Source organism: Tenrec ecaudatus, chromosome 3, assembly GCF_050624435.1.
Source record: "Tenrec ecaudatus isolate mTenEca1 chromosome 3, mTenEca1.hap1, whole genome shotgun sequence".
NCBI lineage: Eukaryota > Metazoa > Chordata > Mammalia > Afrosoricida > Tenrecidae > Tenrec > Tenrec ecaudatus.
Window position 1 is genome coordinate 183,135,434 of NC_134532.1, and position 15,561 is coordinate 183,150,994.

A 15,561-nucleotide genomic window follows, 5' to 3' on the forward strand; every position below is an offset into this window, starting at 1 on the left:
TTCTGTCATCCATTTGGATTTTTTTTTCTTTTTCGTTTTCTTAATGACCTTTGCTTTCTTCATGGATGATGTTCTTGACGCCATCCCACAACTCATCTGGTCTTCAATCATTAGTACTCAATGTGCCAGATCTATTGCTGAGAGACCTCTAAAATCAGGTGACTCAAGGCCCTACTTTGGCACTTGCAGACTTGTTTTAAGTTTTTTTTTTCACCTTTAACTTGGACTTGCACAAGACCAACTGTCGGTTTTGCGAGTGGCTTTATTTTGACCAGTGACACTTCTCCGTTTTTTCTTCTCCCAGACACCGTTTGACTTCCGTGTAGTATATCGGGTGAGGTCCACGTGTACAGTCACTATCGATGTCATTTCCAATGAAGAGGTCCTTGATAGCGCTGAATTGTGTCATATGGTCCCAGCAGTGTTTCTATCCACCAAAGCCCTAGGTTTCGACTAGTGATCCTTCTTCGTTTCCAACTTTTGCATTCTATCCCATGCATCTTGATCACAAGCATATTCACTATCAGATGGCAGTGGCTGGTAAAAGTCTTGATTTCTTCACCTATGACACGAGTGTCTGTTGCACATAGACACTATGAGTGAAAGTTGTATTAACTATTTTTTATAGGCATAAAGGTATCATCCTCGCACTGACATCATTGTACTTCAGGATAGTTCTTGAAATATTCATTTTGGCCATGAATGTGACGTCATTCCTCTTCAATTTATTATTCCCAGCATAGTAGACCATGTGACCATGAGATTCAAAATGACCAAACCAGGCCAATGCCTAGGATACCGACCTTCAAGCATCCCACTTGATTTTTGACAACTTCCCATTTTCCTAGAGTCATGCTTTGCACATCCTATGTTCGGATTAACGATGGGTGTTCCCAGTGAAGTCTTCTCATTTTGAGTCATGCCACATCAGTACATGAATGTCCCCAAAGCTTTACTCTAACCCACAGGTCCCCAAACTTAGTGTGCCTACCACACCCTTGTCAGAAAAAAAAAATCACTCAGCGTCGGAAGGGATTCGAGGGCAACTAACAATCGGCCAGGCAGCTTAGACTTGGCTTAGAAGAATCCTAAAACCCCACTTGTTGCCACTGAGTCCATGTGACTCAAAGCGACCCTGATGTGCCAAAGAGGAACTGCCGCAAAGGATTTGTTGGCTGCAATCTTGAAAGCATTTCCGGGCCTTTCTTCTGAGGCACTGCTGGGCGGTCTGATGTGCTAACCTTTGGAACTTAGCACAGAACTTAAAGTCCTGAGCAGCATGCTTTGTAACAGGTAGCTTTGTCTCTCTTACATGATAACACCCTGGTATACTCCACAATATATTCGTTTTCCCAACGAGTATCTCCAGATTACTAAGCGCTTGTAATTCCCACCACTCATCTGTCCGTCTGTCGCTCTCTGGGGGCTTACATGTTGCTGCCTGGGAGCTATGCCACTGCGGTTCAAATACCCTTCCGACTCATAGTGACCCAGTGTAAACAGCAGGGAACAGTGCTTGCGCCTGCACCACCCCCACAATTGAGGACGGTGCAGGCCCAGCTGGTGTTTCTTTCTGTTGGACAAAGGGTGGCGACGAGTCAGGACTGACCTGATGGTCCCTCACAATAATAGCTCTGCCCTCAGGGGTCACTATGAGTCGAGTTGGCAGCCGCTTCAATGGCAGTGGGCTAACCCAACTCGGGAACACATCACACAAGCAACATTTTCTATCTAGCCTGATGAAATCAAGCTCCCTAAGAAATTGCACTTGTCCCTGATGCAATATTGCTTTAACTTGCACTGGCAATGACGTCTCTTTGATGTTGGGGGGATCTGGAGTTTTTCTGAATGATATCCCCAACAGGACCAGTCCAACATTGGAGATGGCACAAATTGAGGAGAAGCCATTTGACTCTTTCGGGGATGGCTCCTCTCACAGAGAGACATCTCTCTCAGTTCCTCTTGGGGCCACTCTGCTCATGGCACAGCACCAGCTGCTTCTGTTTTAGTTTCTTCCTTTAAACACAAAGACAAGCCTATGACCTTTGTGACCCTGAAAAAACACAAATGCTCAAAATCATCATTCTCTCAATATCTCTATGATGTGCACCTTTTTCCGATTCAGTATCCTGCGATTGATTCTTCTATTTGGAGGCAAAGACATAGAGCTCATCAATCTGAAGGCACAGATGGGCAGCAGAGGGGCAAAAGAGGGAATGCGGTGCCTAAGTGACAGCTACAAATGCTTTCAGTCATTTTGATTTGAGCATAGAGGCTGACGTTTTTGAGTCCTTGTGCTCAGGGTTTGATTAAACATGTCTGGGAAGTGTTTTATGATCAAACATTACAAATGCATTAACATGATAACCCTGCCTAGTGGGCAATAACAAGTCCAGTAATAAGTAAGAGCTATAGTACATTGCACATTTACTACATCATACATTTCAGGCATCGTGCTAACACTTTGAACAATGGTAACTTTTTTGGGGAAGCAGTTCTGTGTGCTAGGCCCTGTAATGAATATTTTTGCATACATAAACTAATTTGATCTTTACAACAGCTCTTGGAAATACACACTATTGTTTCCACCTCACAGATGAAGGTGCTAATTAAAGATAGGGTGCCGTTCTAATGACCCTATCATAAGGTGATTCTTCCCCCGCCCCCCGAATAATAAATTCTGATGTAAGTTGAACACCTCTTTTTCGGAGTGTCCATTATTATTGTCTTTTATTAGTCTTTTTTTTAACCAAGCCCATCTCTCTATGTCTCCAGGGGTTGGAAACATTACGAACAAACATCTGCCATCCATCATCTGAGAGTGGGAACCTCAGCCAATTCTGCAAATCCACGGTGTACAAGGAGGCAGTGAAACAAAAGAAAACAAGAAAACCAACAGATGGTCTCAGGTGAGCTTCCTCAGGGAATACCTGGCTTGAACTAGCCCAAGACCAAACAGCAATCACGTGTGGAAAGAGGTCAACCTTGTCCACGGCAGGGCAAGCTCTCCACATGATGCGTCTGAAATGCCCGCGGTTGTAGGTGTGGTTTTGACAGCAGTAAGGACTCGCTTTGTGTGTCCACACTGTTGTTGGTAGGGGCCGAGAGCTGGTTTCGATGCGCGCTGAGCCCACGTGAAAGAGCAGGACCGCCCCATAGCGTTTGCTAGCCTGGCAGCAAATCGCCAAGCCTTTCTCCCTCAGATCCACTGGACAGGTTCGAACCACCAACCTTTTGGATCGTAGTTGAAAGATTAAGGGTTGGGCTGCCAGGGTGGTAAATGTTTTACGATATCCTGCTCCCACACGAACACTGTCAAGGACTCCGAAGCATCCCCACCATTGATAACAGTATCTCCTTCTCAAGGCAGGCAGGCAGGCAGGCTTCTCACCAATAGGTTCTAGTCTCCGCAGAGTGGAGTCATCGCAGGGATGCGCGATTCGTGAGGAGGTGCCCATGGGCCACTTTCGTGACTGCCAGGCTGATGCATCGCTGCCTGGTGCACTGTGGGAAACACGAGGCTCCTCTGTCTGAGCAGGGTGCTTGAGGTACAGAGTTAGGGCTCTGGGGGTGTAGGGGTTATGCGCCGGGTTGCTAATGATATGGTCAGCAGTTAGAAACCACTAGCAGCTCCATGGGAGAAAGATGGAGCTGTCTACTCCCATAAAGAGTAACCGTATCCGAAGCCCACAGGGGCGGTTCCACACTGTCCTGTAGGGCGACTATGGGGTGGCATCAATTCACGGCAGGGAGTAGGATACGATGGGGGCCACCATGGCTCAGCGGTAGAATTCTCACGTTGCAGAAGGGAAACTTCGGTTTGATTCCCAACCCAGGCTCGTCACCCACAGCCATCGCCCCTCTGCCAGACTTCTAAGTAGCCATGATGCTGAACCGTGCTCCGCGGGGCACCCAAGCTAAGAGGCACTTGGCGGAAGGGGCCTGGCGCTAGAGTTCCTAACCCGTCAACGAAAACCCTCCGGTCTCGCCAAGCCATTCTGTATTCAGGGTGGCTTTTTCACGGTGTATGGCGTTCCCTCGAGTCAGCAGCCAGCTTGGTGGCCGACCACACCAACCATAAGGCACAGAAACACACTGTCACTCTTACACAAGGAACTCGGGTGGGGCCACAGTGAAACGCTTGATTAGCCAAAATGTAACCTGCTCCAACCCGGCCGCTCCCCTGTAGCATGCCGCGGCCACCTGCTTCTGTAAAGAACCCCGCGGGGGAGTTCTACTCTGTCTGTAGGGTGGCTCGAGCTGGGATGGACGCAGTGACACAGCAAGAGCAGCAGCAACCTTGACCCCTCTGCACGGAAAGGAATGAGAAAAATACCAGAGGAAATCCGCTCACAGAGTTGTTCAGCCACATTCAATCACCTTTCACAACTTCCACGTGCAGAGGACAATGAGCACTGGGCTGCAGCCTGTTCTTTGTTCCTTCTACCCCAAGCAGGTGTTCTTTGTTCCTCTACGCCTGGGAACCAGCGCCATCAAGGGGCCAAGACAGGCAGGCCCGCCCAGGGACAGAACTGTGGCCCCATGTGACCAGCGCCTCGCACAAGCACCCAGGCCTGGGGTCACCTGGAAGCCTGGAGAGGGGCAGGCGAATGAAGCCCCCCACCTCACGGATTGGGCTGTGTCCCTGAGCCGCAGTCTCATCGGGTGTATGCCAACAGCCTATCGGGCAATGCCACGTGTTTTCCTTTACCTTGTTCAGGAGCCTCTTCGTTCTCTAATTCTTTGGCTGCAAAGATGTCTTTAATGAAAATCAGGTCACTTTTCAAGGTTTCCAGCTTCTCTCCGTCAAGTGATTCTAAAAACGACCGAACCTGAAAGCAGAAAGAGGCCAGCAAAGCTGTCATCTTTTCTTCTCATCAGGGATGCTGCCGCCCAGCTGCCCCTGCAGTCCTGGGACCAGAGTGAGTGACTCGTGGTGGGGAAGTGGTAGTGGCCTCAAAGGCTGATTTCGAACCCACCCACTGCCGTCGAGTCAGGGACCCGCAAACTCAACTCAACCCAAACCAAACCCAATGCCATCAGGTAGATTTCAGTTCATTTCAATCCTCCAGGTCTGGGGAGAATGGCCCGTGTGGGTTTCTGAGGGTATAAATCTTTATGGGAGCAGAAACCCTCATCTGGCTGGTGGATCTGAACTGCTGACCTTGCAGTTAACAGCTCGACTTGTCTCCTCTATTTGATCTCCAAGACTGTGCATCTTTGTCAGAGCAGACAGCCTGGCCTTGGATAGTGACCTCACTACCTCTTAACTGTGCAATGCTGGGCAAGTTACCTGGGTCTCGGGTTTCTTAGTTTAAAATGAGATTCACACCTGAGAGAGTGAATCTTGAAGAAGGGCAAAGTCAACTGATCATGGCCATGGCCATGGCAGCCAATGTCAGTGGAGGGCATGAGTGGGTCATTGAATCGAGGAAGATGCTGCCCTTCCCCCTCATCCCACTGTCTCTGCTCATGACCTTCAGGCCGAGCCGCCCTCTCTCTCAGTCTGAAGATGGATTCGAGTTTCCAATATGGTCAAAGGGCACAGAGAACCACAAGGAAATGTCAAACGTGACTTTGTGTGGGACAATGTGTTTTTTATTTTCCATTGAATACGATGCTTAATGAGACCGTACCCACAGAAGGGGGATGTTTTGATTTCTCTGCGTCTTCTGGAGTGTCCTGGGTGGAGCAAACGGTTAATGTGCTCAGATGCTGATGGAAAAATGATCATCTGGGGTCTTAAAGGCTTGAAGATACACAAGTGGTCATCTAGCTGAGAAGCAACAAAGCCCACATGGAAGCAGCACACCAGCCTGTGTGATCATGAGGTGTCGATGGGATCAGGCATCAGGCATCAATGACCCAGAACAAAATATCATATCGATATGAATGAGGGGTATGCGGAATGGAGACCCAAAGACCATCTGTAGACAATTGGACATGTGAACTCACAGAAGGGTCACAAGGAAGAGATAAGCCAGTAAGGTGCAGTGTAGCATTGATGAAACATACATCTTTCCTATAGTTCTTAATGCTTCTCCCCCAACTATCATGACCCCAATTCTACCTTACAAATCCAGCTAGACCAGAGGATGTACACTGGTAAGAGCTGGAAACACAGGGAATCCAGGACAGATAAACCCCTCAGGACCAATAATGAGAGCAGGGATACCAGGAGGAGGAGGAGAAGGTAGCGGGGAGAAAGGCAGAACCGATCACAATGATTGACATAGAACCCCCTCCCAGGGAGACGACAACAGAGAAGTGGGTGAAGGGAGACAGTGGTTGGTGTAAGACATGAAAAAAAAAAGATAAATTATCAAGGGTTCATGAGGGAGGGAGGGAGGGGGAAATGAGCAGATACCAAGGGCTCAAGTAGAAAGAAAATGATGGCAACATATGTACAAATGTGCTTGCCACAATGGATGGATTGTGATAAGAGCTGTAAGAGCCCCTGATAAAATAACATTAAAAACAAACAAAGTTTGTCTGATGATGGACTTCTGAAGGTCAGTTGCTGCAAAGCCCCGGAGCGCAGCTCCCCTCGGACACGCACGGGGTCTCCGGGAGTTGGAATTGACTGGGGGCAACTAGATTGGGCTGCCCATCAGCACGGGCTTCTTCCCCAAACTTCACTCTTTACAGTAGGGTCAATGAGGTGAGCAGAAGAGTTGCATGCTGAGAGTGTGGCTGGGGCATGGCTGTGGGGATGACGGTGTCCTCACATGGCCCCGTGTGGTGGGAGGCACAGCTGGAGTTAGGGACCTGAGTGAGAATGGGAACCTGGTAAGCGTAGTGGTTATGGGTTAGGCTGTGACCTGCAAGGTCAGTAGTTCAAAACCACCAGCCACTCCACAGGAGAAAGACGGGGATTTGCATTTAACAGTTAGTCTCAGAAAGTCCCAGGTGCAGTTCTACTCCGTCCTATGGGGTCACTGTGAGTCAGCACTGCCTCTGAGGCAGTTGAGTTTGGTTTAGTTTTTTACACCAAGAGGTGGGGTCTCGGTGGCTCTCACTGGGCTGGGCCCTCGAAGGCAGAGGAGGGATAAAAGCTTTGGCAAAGGACCGAAAGGAAAAAATATGGAGCATCAGGCTGTAGGACATTGGAGATCTTAGCCTAACAAGAAGCAGGCTCTAGAACTGAGATCAGTGAGTGGCGTGATATTCAGTTCCTCCCATGTTTAAGAGCACAGTCATGAACATGCTGTTTGAAATGACTGATGCAGGTATACCTGGCTTTCGCTTTCATTGGACAGAATTTCTAAGGCTTCCAGGTGTGACAAGCCTTGATATTCATCAAACAGCATCCCGTAGTGGACCGTCCTCTCCACCGTGAGCTGCTGGGCCAGTCTCTGCTTCTCTTTCTCTTTGGCTTCCCTCAACATCTGCAGAAACAGACAACGTATACATGATGAACATATTCTACAATGCTTTCCAGGCCATTTCTTGCATAAGATATACAGGGAGATGGGGAAGTGTGCCTGGATGGATAAGGGTAAGGTTTTAGTTACCCTGGAATTTGCAAACAATGTTTTTAAAAACTGATGTTATATTAATAACCCACCTGAAGTTTTATATAACATCCATGCCACTTTCATGTAATATTTCACCTGGAACTTCATTTGCTTATTAAGTACAGAAGGAGCCCTGGTGGCACAGTGGATCATGCACTGAACTCCTAACCACAAGGTCAGAGGTTCGAACCCACCAGCTGCTCTGTAAGAGGAAAATGAGGCCTTTGGCTCCTGTAAAGATTTACAGCTTTGGAAACCTAAAAGGGGAGTTTTACCCTGTCCTCCAGAGTCTCTATAAATCAAAATCAACTCGATAGCAGTAATTTCCTATTACATACCAAGAAGCCTGGTGGTACAGTAAATTAAGCATCTGGCTGCCAACCAAAAGGCCTGCAGTTCAAGCTAACCAGCAGCTGTGCAGGAGAAAGAGGAAGCCATCTGCTTCCGTACGAACGACAGCCTCAGAAACCCTAGAGAGCGGCTCGACTCTGACCCATCAGGGTTGCTAGGGGTTGGAACTGACTTGATGCATTCTTGGGTTTGGTTGTGGATTTCTCAAGTATCAGAAAAAAAGAAACAGAGCAAAATTGACATGCACAGAAACAAGGTTGGAAAGAAACATACCAGGAGCTGAAGAGTACTTTCTTCGGTGGGTGGGATTCATTACCTTAATTCCCACTTTTTCTATGTCTAAGGTTGATGTACATCAGGCGTGCTTAATCTAGTGTGATGGGATTGATGACAACTTCTTCACCAAGGCAGGCTTCAAAGAGGCAGGAAGCTGGCCTGATTAGGTCAGAGATACATTATTCATAGAAGTGTGTGTGGGGGTGGTGGTTATAAAATGCCTTCAATAAAATTAATAAAACATAAACTCGTAAGGTATTCACCAGCAGAGAGTTAATATAAATAAGAACGTTAGCTCAGATTCTTAGACTGCTCTTGAGAAGTCTAACAGTGAATCAAATTCCTGTCCATGTTGATAATTTTCCTACAATTATTTTTTTTGCTGATGGAGTAAAGAGACAATGAAATAAGTGCAAGCTCATAAGTCCTTTCCAATGTTCTGCACTTGCTGTCTTTTATTTTAAGCCTCATTGATTTGACTCCTATGATAGGAGGGTTTATTGTGTCAACCTGGCCAATAAGAACATGTGGGATTAATAAGGTCCCAGTTTGACTGGAGGGCAAAGAGATAAATGGCTCAGCAAGGCCCTCCTCTCTCTCTCGCTTGCTCTCTGGTGATCAGACCAGTGTAGGGCTGCCTGAACTTACGACCTACATTACCTTTGGGACACCCAACCTGTGGACTGTGTGGCTAAAGCTTGAGGTTCCTTCAAGACCTGCTTCGCCACACTGCTGGTATGTACATCGCTTGAGCTGGGGAGTGTTACACCTGTCATCTGGTTGACTGTTGGTGACCAGGCTTGCTGTTTACTGCCTGTGGCCGGACTACCCACATTGCCCTTTGGAAGTCTCAGCTGTCTGCTTCCTTGACCTTGGACCCAGCAGCCTTGGTGACTTGAAGGACTTCCTGTATATTAACTGTTTCATGGAAGTGAGTTGAACTGAGCCCTCCGTACTGCTGTATGGACTAATTAGCTGATATATTCCTTCATGATGTATATATCTATCCATATGTATATGTATATATATCTATCCATATGTGTATATGTGTATATATATATATATATATAACCATAAGTGTCCTGGCTTTGTTTCTCTAGAGAACCCTGTCTAACACAATCCCTCATCCAGTTTACTGGGAGTTGAGTTTGTAGGGTTCTTTTATATCTGTGGGAAGCACCAGGAATTCACTGTCCACCACAAGGAAGATCACCAAGGAGAGATGCTGCTTTTCATCCTTAGCCAATAAAACGGTCAGTCTCTTCCTCATCTTGGGTTCTGGATTGCCGAGAGCTCTCCAGCCACAGAGAGAATGAGCTCTCCTGTCTATATTAAGTTAGGACAGGTTCTGAACTCAAAAGTTTCCATAACAACTCAAGGAAACGATCACTGAGCATTCTTTTACCCCCCACTACCCCCCATGACCTCAGAGACTGTGTGGTGGTGAAACAGAGTAACAGAGTGAGCCAAAGGGCGTTCTTTCTCTACAGGACTTCCATCTCCTTATGGGAGCCTTGCAGAACAGCAGGATGAAAGGGGAGATACAGGGAGAATGTCACTCAGGTGACTTGTGTTCACCCCGACACATGGTGTGAAATTAAAGTTACCCAAAGAAGAATTGGCGGATGAAGGACACTGCCTCGTCCTTTGTCCCCCCTGAGGGGGAAGGACAATTATTCTCAGGAGGAGAAAAGCAGACAAGTTGCCCCGTCTGCAAGACTTCTTGTCAGAGGGGAAGCTGGGAGTCTTACGTTCAAGGCATCGGAGGACTTGGGGACCACCCAGTGCCCACAGTGCCCAGAAGAAGTACAGGCAGAATGCTCCTTAGAAGCAAGGATGGTGAGACTTCATCGTCCGTACTTTGGACATGTTATTAGAAGAGACCAGTCCCTGGAGAAGGACAATAAGTTTGCTAAAGTTCCCAAAAACCTCGAACTCACTGCCATTGAGTGAGTGCCAACTCGTAGTGACCCTATAAGCAGGGTAGAATAGCCTCTATCTATCTACAGAGTAGAACTTCCCCATCTCTCTCCCGAGGAGCAGCTGGGGGTTCCAAACTTTGGACCCTGTGGTTCGCAGCCCAGCGCTTAACCATTATGCCACCATAATGCTTAACCATTACGCGTAACCATTATGCCACAGTCGAGGGGCAACAAAAAGGAGAAAGGCCCTCAACAAGGTGGGCTGACACAGGGCTGCAGCAATGGGCTCAGACATAACAACAATGGTGAGGAAGGCTGCAGCCTGTGGCTTGGCGTCTCATACACAGGGCCGCTATGAGCTGGAACCGACTCCGGGCACCCGCCAACCACTTCATCCACAGCAACCCCTGTGTGCCACACAAATCAGACTTTGAAGTTCGTCCTCAAAAAGATTTGGAAGAAAAGCAACAAAAACCTCAGCATGTGCTTGAAAGGAAAGATTGGACTCCGACCTGAGACAAAGAGACAGTTCTCTCCATGAGGGTCTTTGTCCGCTTGAAGCCGGGGTCGTTTTCGGCCAGCACGTTCATCGTCTTCTTGCCAATAAATTCCAGAGCATCAAGACCCCCGGTCAGGACGCTCTTACCCTGCGGATGAGAGCCTCGCGTGAGATCAGATCATTATGTCTGGCAGTTTCCTGACAGTCAGAAACTCCCAGGTCACACACTCTCCAATATGAAAATCAATATCAAGCCACAGTTTTTGCGTGTGTGACATCATGAGATTTATCACCCGTTGAATCAGATTCTGGTTTTCTGGGGAAATCTATGTTATAGACTTTGTAGGACATATGAGGTTATTAAAAACTGGTGCTCAGAGGGAGGGAAAAAACCCCGCTTACATTAGGGATTAATTGTACTTTGCGGGTGTGAATAGATATGTATCTAAGACGTAAATTAATAGGTGACCCAATTCCTGTTTTCCTTTGAAAATGTCTTAGCCCAAGTATAACAGAATTATCTGGAGCGGCCTATTAAAATGTCAAATACTCCTGCGGATTGTGGGAATTCTTTAATCTCAGACCTTGGAGTAGAAGACCCTCGGGCTGTTTCCGATGTTCCTGCATATTTTCCAGAAACTAGAGAGAGACGCCTGTAATTGGTGTATTGATGAAATAAGACAGGTTGGTTTCCCTGGACTGCAGGCTTGAGAAAACGTGTTGTACAGTTATCCCTGTAAACCCCATTGTCTTCCTTAAAAAACAAGATTAAAACAATCAAAATGGACTCACACAAACACAGCTGCTTACATGCAACTCTATGATAGCAATTCCAATATGCGTCTCTCTGCATCTCCCCCTCTCTTTACTCGGATAAAATTTCCATTACGTTTAAATTGGAGTACACACTGCAGAAGCCCGGACGGCACAGCAGCTACACGCTCCATCGGTAACAGAAAGGTGGGTGGCTTGACCGCACAAGTTGCTCAACAGAAGAAAGGGGTGGCAGTCTGCTTCCCGAAAGTCATTGTTCTTCGGGGGCTGCTGAGGGGGCTCTGACTCATAGAAACCCTGTGCCTGGTCCTGTGCCATCCCCACGAAAGCTTATCTCTGCAGCTATGGTGGCAATCCATCTTGTTGAAAGGCTTCCTCTTTATTTTGTGCTGGGCTGATAACCTTGAGGTCAGCAGTTTGAAACCAGCAACCACTCTCCGGGAGAAAGAAGAGGCTTTTTACTCCCATAAAGCCTTGGAAACCCACCCGGGCAGTTCCACCCCGCCATGGCAGTGAGTTTTGGTTTTAACAGGGTTGTGACAGTGTTGGAAATCCTCTAGGGAAGTTCTGCTCTGTCCTGTAAGGTCACTATGTGTCAGAACCGGCTCGATGGCAATGAAATGTATACCTTTCACGATCGTGATGAGAAGCAGTAAAGAAACAATATTAAATCTCACTGAAGCCATAAGCTTGATTAGTGAGTCCCTGCCTTCTTATACATTTAGGTTGTTTTAAGTGGAGAAAATCAGTAACTGGGCCATACACAGACTTTTAGGACGTAGGTCCTTTGGAAGGATGGTGGGATGTCAGGAATCCACACTTTTGCGTGATCTGATTAAGTTTCCCTTAAGGCATTATGAGGCATTAATTAGTTCAGTAGGGAATAACATGGGTGAAGAAGACACATGGGGGCTTGCAGGTAGGGCAGACCGGTGGTGGAGTCCAGCGTTGAGGGCAGAGGGGCCATCAGAGTTGGAGACACACAGGAAGGCATGTGAGCATGGAAAAAGGCAACACCAGGGCCTGTGTTGTATGTAGTTCGGAGAAGTAGGTCTTGGTTTCTTCTGTCAGAGATGCTGGACGCGTTCCCTCCAACCCCCAACCTGACAAACGCCCTCATGGTGTCACGGACTTGCATTGTAACAACTCTAGAGGTCCTCAAGTAGCAAACTCACTCACCGCCGTCGAGTCAATGCCAAGTCCTAGGACACAGGACAGGTCAGCGTAGAACTGCCCCGGGGAGTTCCTGAGACTGTAACTCTATGGGAGCAGAAAGCCTCATCTTTCTAGTAGCAAAGAGAGGGCCAAAATCATTGTCTATATTTCTGACATGCTCTGACCCCCAAAGTATGGGCGAGGCGCCCTCAGGTGTGCGGCCCAAGGCCCCTGTTCACCCTGTGTTGCATGAGAGGTGCCTGCTGTCTCTGCATGACAGAATCTTGTGCCCGCTTGCTGACCCGTGTGGGCTCCTGATACACACGTGCTAGTCAGCATTTCACAAAGGGAACAAATGGGACATGAGTTGTCTTCCTGGAGAGACTCATTACTTGGCTCTGCAGAGATGAGTTGCACAATTGACGAATGCGGTGGATAAAATGTTGAACAACCCAGGCATCCATCAAAGGAGGTGCGAGGAACACGAGAGAAAAGACAGTAACGAAGAGGCTCGGTTGAAACTCAACCACGTCAAGTGGCTGCAAGCATATGATCGAGAACCAGTGGTACTGAAGGCACAAGTCCAAGCTGCACGATGGGCACCATCAAAAGCCAGAGTCCAGGAATGGGGGGAATGCCACGTGAAATCCTTCAACAAGCTGATAAAACATTCTCCCCCCAAAAGGGGACCCAACAGAATATGGCAATGATTGGGCAGTATCATGAACATCACGTGCAAGGACAATTTGACTGAATACGACTTAGAAAACAGTTGCATCAGAACTTAGACAAAGGGCTGTCAAAAAACCCAAGCCAGATTCCGAAGAGGGTACGAGCTGAAATCAACTGGATTGTTTTTTGTGTGCTGTGGCTGATGAGAACAAACCAGCTCTCTTCCCGAGGCAGGCAGGGACCGGAAAGGAGAAATCTATGGAGTGATGGGAGGAGTGGGGGAGGGAGCACAGGCCGGGGAGAACATTGATCTTCCCCTCCCGTGTGCACTTCCATACCATCCCTAGGCTGTAGTCCTTCTGACTCCCAGTGGGCACGTTTCATCCAAATAATGTTGAGCGTTTTTCAAATTCAGGGTTAGGAGACACAGCTCATGGAAGCTGAGAGAGAGCCCTCCCTGCCCCCCAGCCCGAGGCAGCCCTGCAGTTGTTGGGAAGGACACTGTGCAATCAGGCTGGGAAGTGTTCCTTTTCAAAAGGTGCCTTCTTTCCCACCTAAAATGTGCCGCGTTTTGCCCTTCCTCTTTTGGTTTCAAGGTCAGACCTGCTCTGTCGTGGAAAGCATAATAAAACCATAATCCTAAATTATGAGCAAGGCATCTTGGCGCTGGCTCTGACGGATCTAGGTCTCCAGTAAGTAGACGTCGGGAGGGGAGGCCCTGCAGGTGCACTCACTGTGTTTTGCACGGCGCTGGTGATGGCTGACAGCATGCCCCGAGACCCCGACGATGGAGAGGTGGGCGGACTGTCCATGGGGCTCTGGTCGGTGACAGCGCCAGCTACTAAACAGGGGAAAATCCTTTTAGCATTAATTTTGCTGCTCTGAACGCGAGACCCTTCCAACTGCACATGTCATGTCACCAAGCCCAAGTACAAGAAACCACCCCCCAAAAAACATATCGCTCACTTGGAGAGGCTTCATTTTCAGTCTCAGGCTGGCCCCCGTCTGCTGATCCGGAATGGGCTCCGTGAATCCGGAGGGTGGCCCCTGCTTTTTCCTTGACTGCCGTCAACCCCTGGCCTGTCAGGAAATACACGCAGGGCTCCTGGATACGGCAAAAGCAACCCCATCGCTGACCTTACAAAGCTTTGACAAAAGTTACCTGTGGACATACTGCCATCATGGTGGCCTAGTGGTTACGAGTTGGGGTGCTAACCACCAGGTCAACAGTTCAAAACCACCAGCCGCTCCAAGGAAGATGAGGCTTTCTACTCCTGTAAAAAGCTGAAGTCTCAGAAACCCCCAGGAGCAGTTCTACTCCACCAGTTCTACCCTGCCATGCGTCAGCGTTGACTCGGTGACAGTCTTTTTGATGCACATTCAGTTATATGTGTACCTCCTAGTGGTAAGAAAAGCAGTCACAAACAGCCTAAGCATTGGGAAGAGACTGTATTTGAAGGGGTCAGCCCTGCTACTGCCTAGCTGAGTGGACTTGGGGAAGTTACCTTGAGGCTCAGTTTCCTCCTGAGTATCTATACCTCATTGTTGAGAGGAAAAAATGCGATCAATGGGGGTTAGTTAAGTGTTTTCAAAACAAACCCCAAACTATAGGGCAGGGCAGAACTGCCCCTGTGGACTTGTGAGGCTGACTCCTTACGGGAGTAGAAAGCTTGGTTTTTCTCCCGCGGGGTAGCTGGTGGTTTCGACTGTGCAGCCCATGACCACCCGGCAGCCTGGGCTCGCCACACACCTGCTGCCATTGAGCCCACTTGAACCATTGGAGACGTACAACTTTTTCCTTTTATACCTTTGACTGTGAATTAGCTGAAGGCTTTTGGAGCAAATCATGATTTAACACCCAAAAGTTCATGCATGTTGTGATTCACCTCACCCACTGCGATCTCCACAATGTGCCCTCACTTATGCCACTTCCTGTGTTTCTTGCTGCCATGTGTCCATCTGGCCTCGCCCTCTGAAGTTTGTCCCTGTAGGACAAACGTTGCCCTTTTGATCTTAAATGGTGGATTGTTCTAGCACAGAGGCGGCTCCAGGCCATCGTCTTGGGGCTCGAGCCAGACTCTCTACAACCAGGAAGCCTGGTCACTTTTACGATTTTGTGTTTTATTCACTATTTTTCTCCCACTCTATCTAGGACCTTCTGACACGATCCTTTTCAGAGCAGTTGGTAGTGGTAGTTGGGCACCATCTAGGTCTTCTGGTCTCAGGGTTGGGGAGACAGGTATGGAAGCAGCCCAACAGTCCACGGGTCTCACGATTTCCACGCGTCCCTGGGTTTTCATCACTCTTCTCTCCTCTGGACGAGGAGAAACCAACAGTTGCAGCTGAGACGGCTGCTCGTGAGCTGTAAGACGCCAGCTGCCGCTCACCGAAGAAG

General features: G+C 48.2%; 1 protein-coding gene across 2 annotated transcripts in view; it reads right to left on the minus strand.

Annotated features, from left to right (window-relative positions):
• Positions 1-15,561, minus strand: part of FAM114A1 (family with sequence similarity 114 member A1) — an 81,518-nt gene that overhangs the window by 23,330 nt on the left and 42,627 nt on the right. Inside the window, exons 4-8 of one of the 2 annotated variants that reach the window (XM_075544438.1) lie at positions 14,133-14,246; positions 13,901-14,004; positions 10,579-10,713; positions 7,236-7,388; positions 4,712-4,832 (exon numbers count right to left, since the gene is read on the minus strand). In XM_075544438.1, the coding sequence (XP_075400553.1) occupies positions 4,712-4,832; positions 7,236-7,388; positions 10,579-10,713; positions 13,901-14,004; positions 14,133-14,246 (627 nt within the window). Of the gene's footprint in view, positions 1-4,711; positions 4,833-7,235; positions 7,389-10,578; positions 10,714-13,900; positions 14,008-14,132; positions 14,247-15,561 lie in introns of both variants that reach the window. The other variant, XM_075544437.1, reaches the window with a different exon arrangement.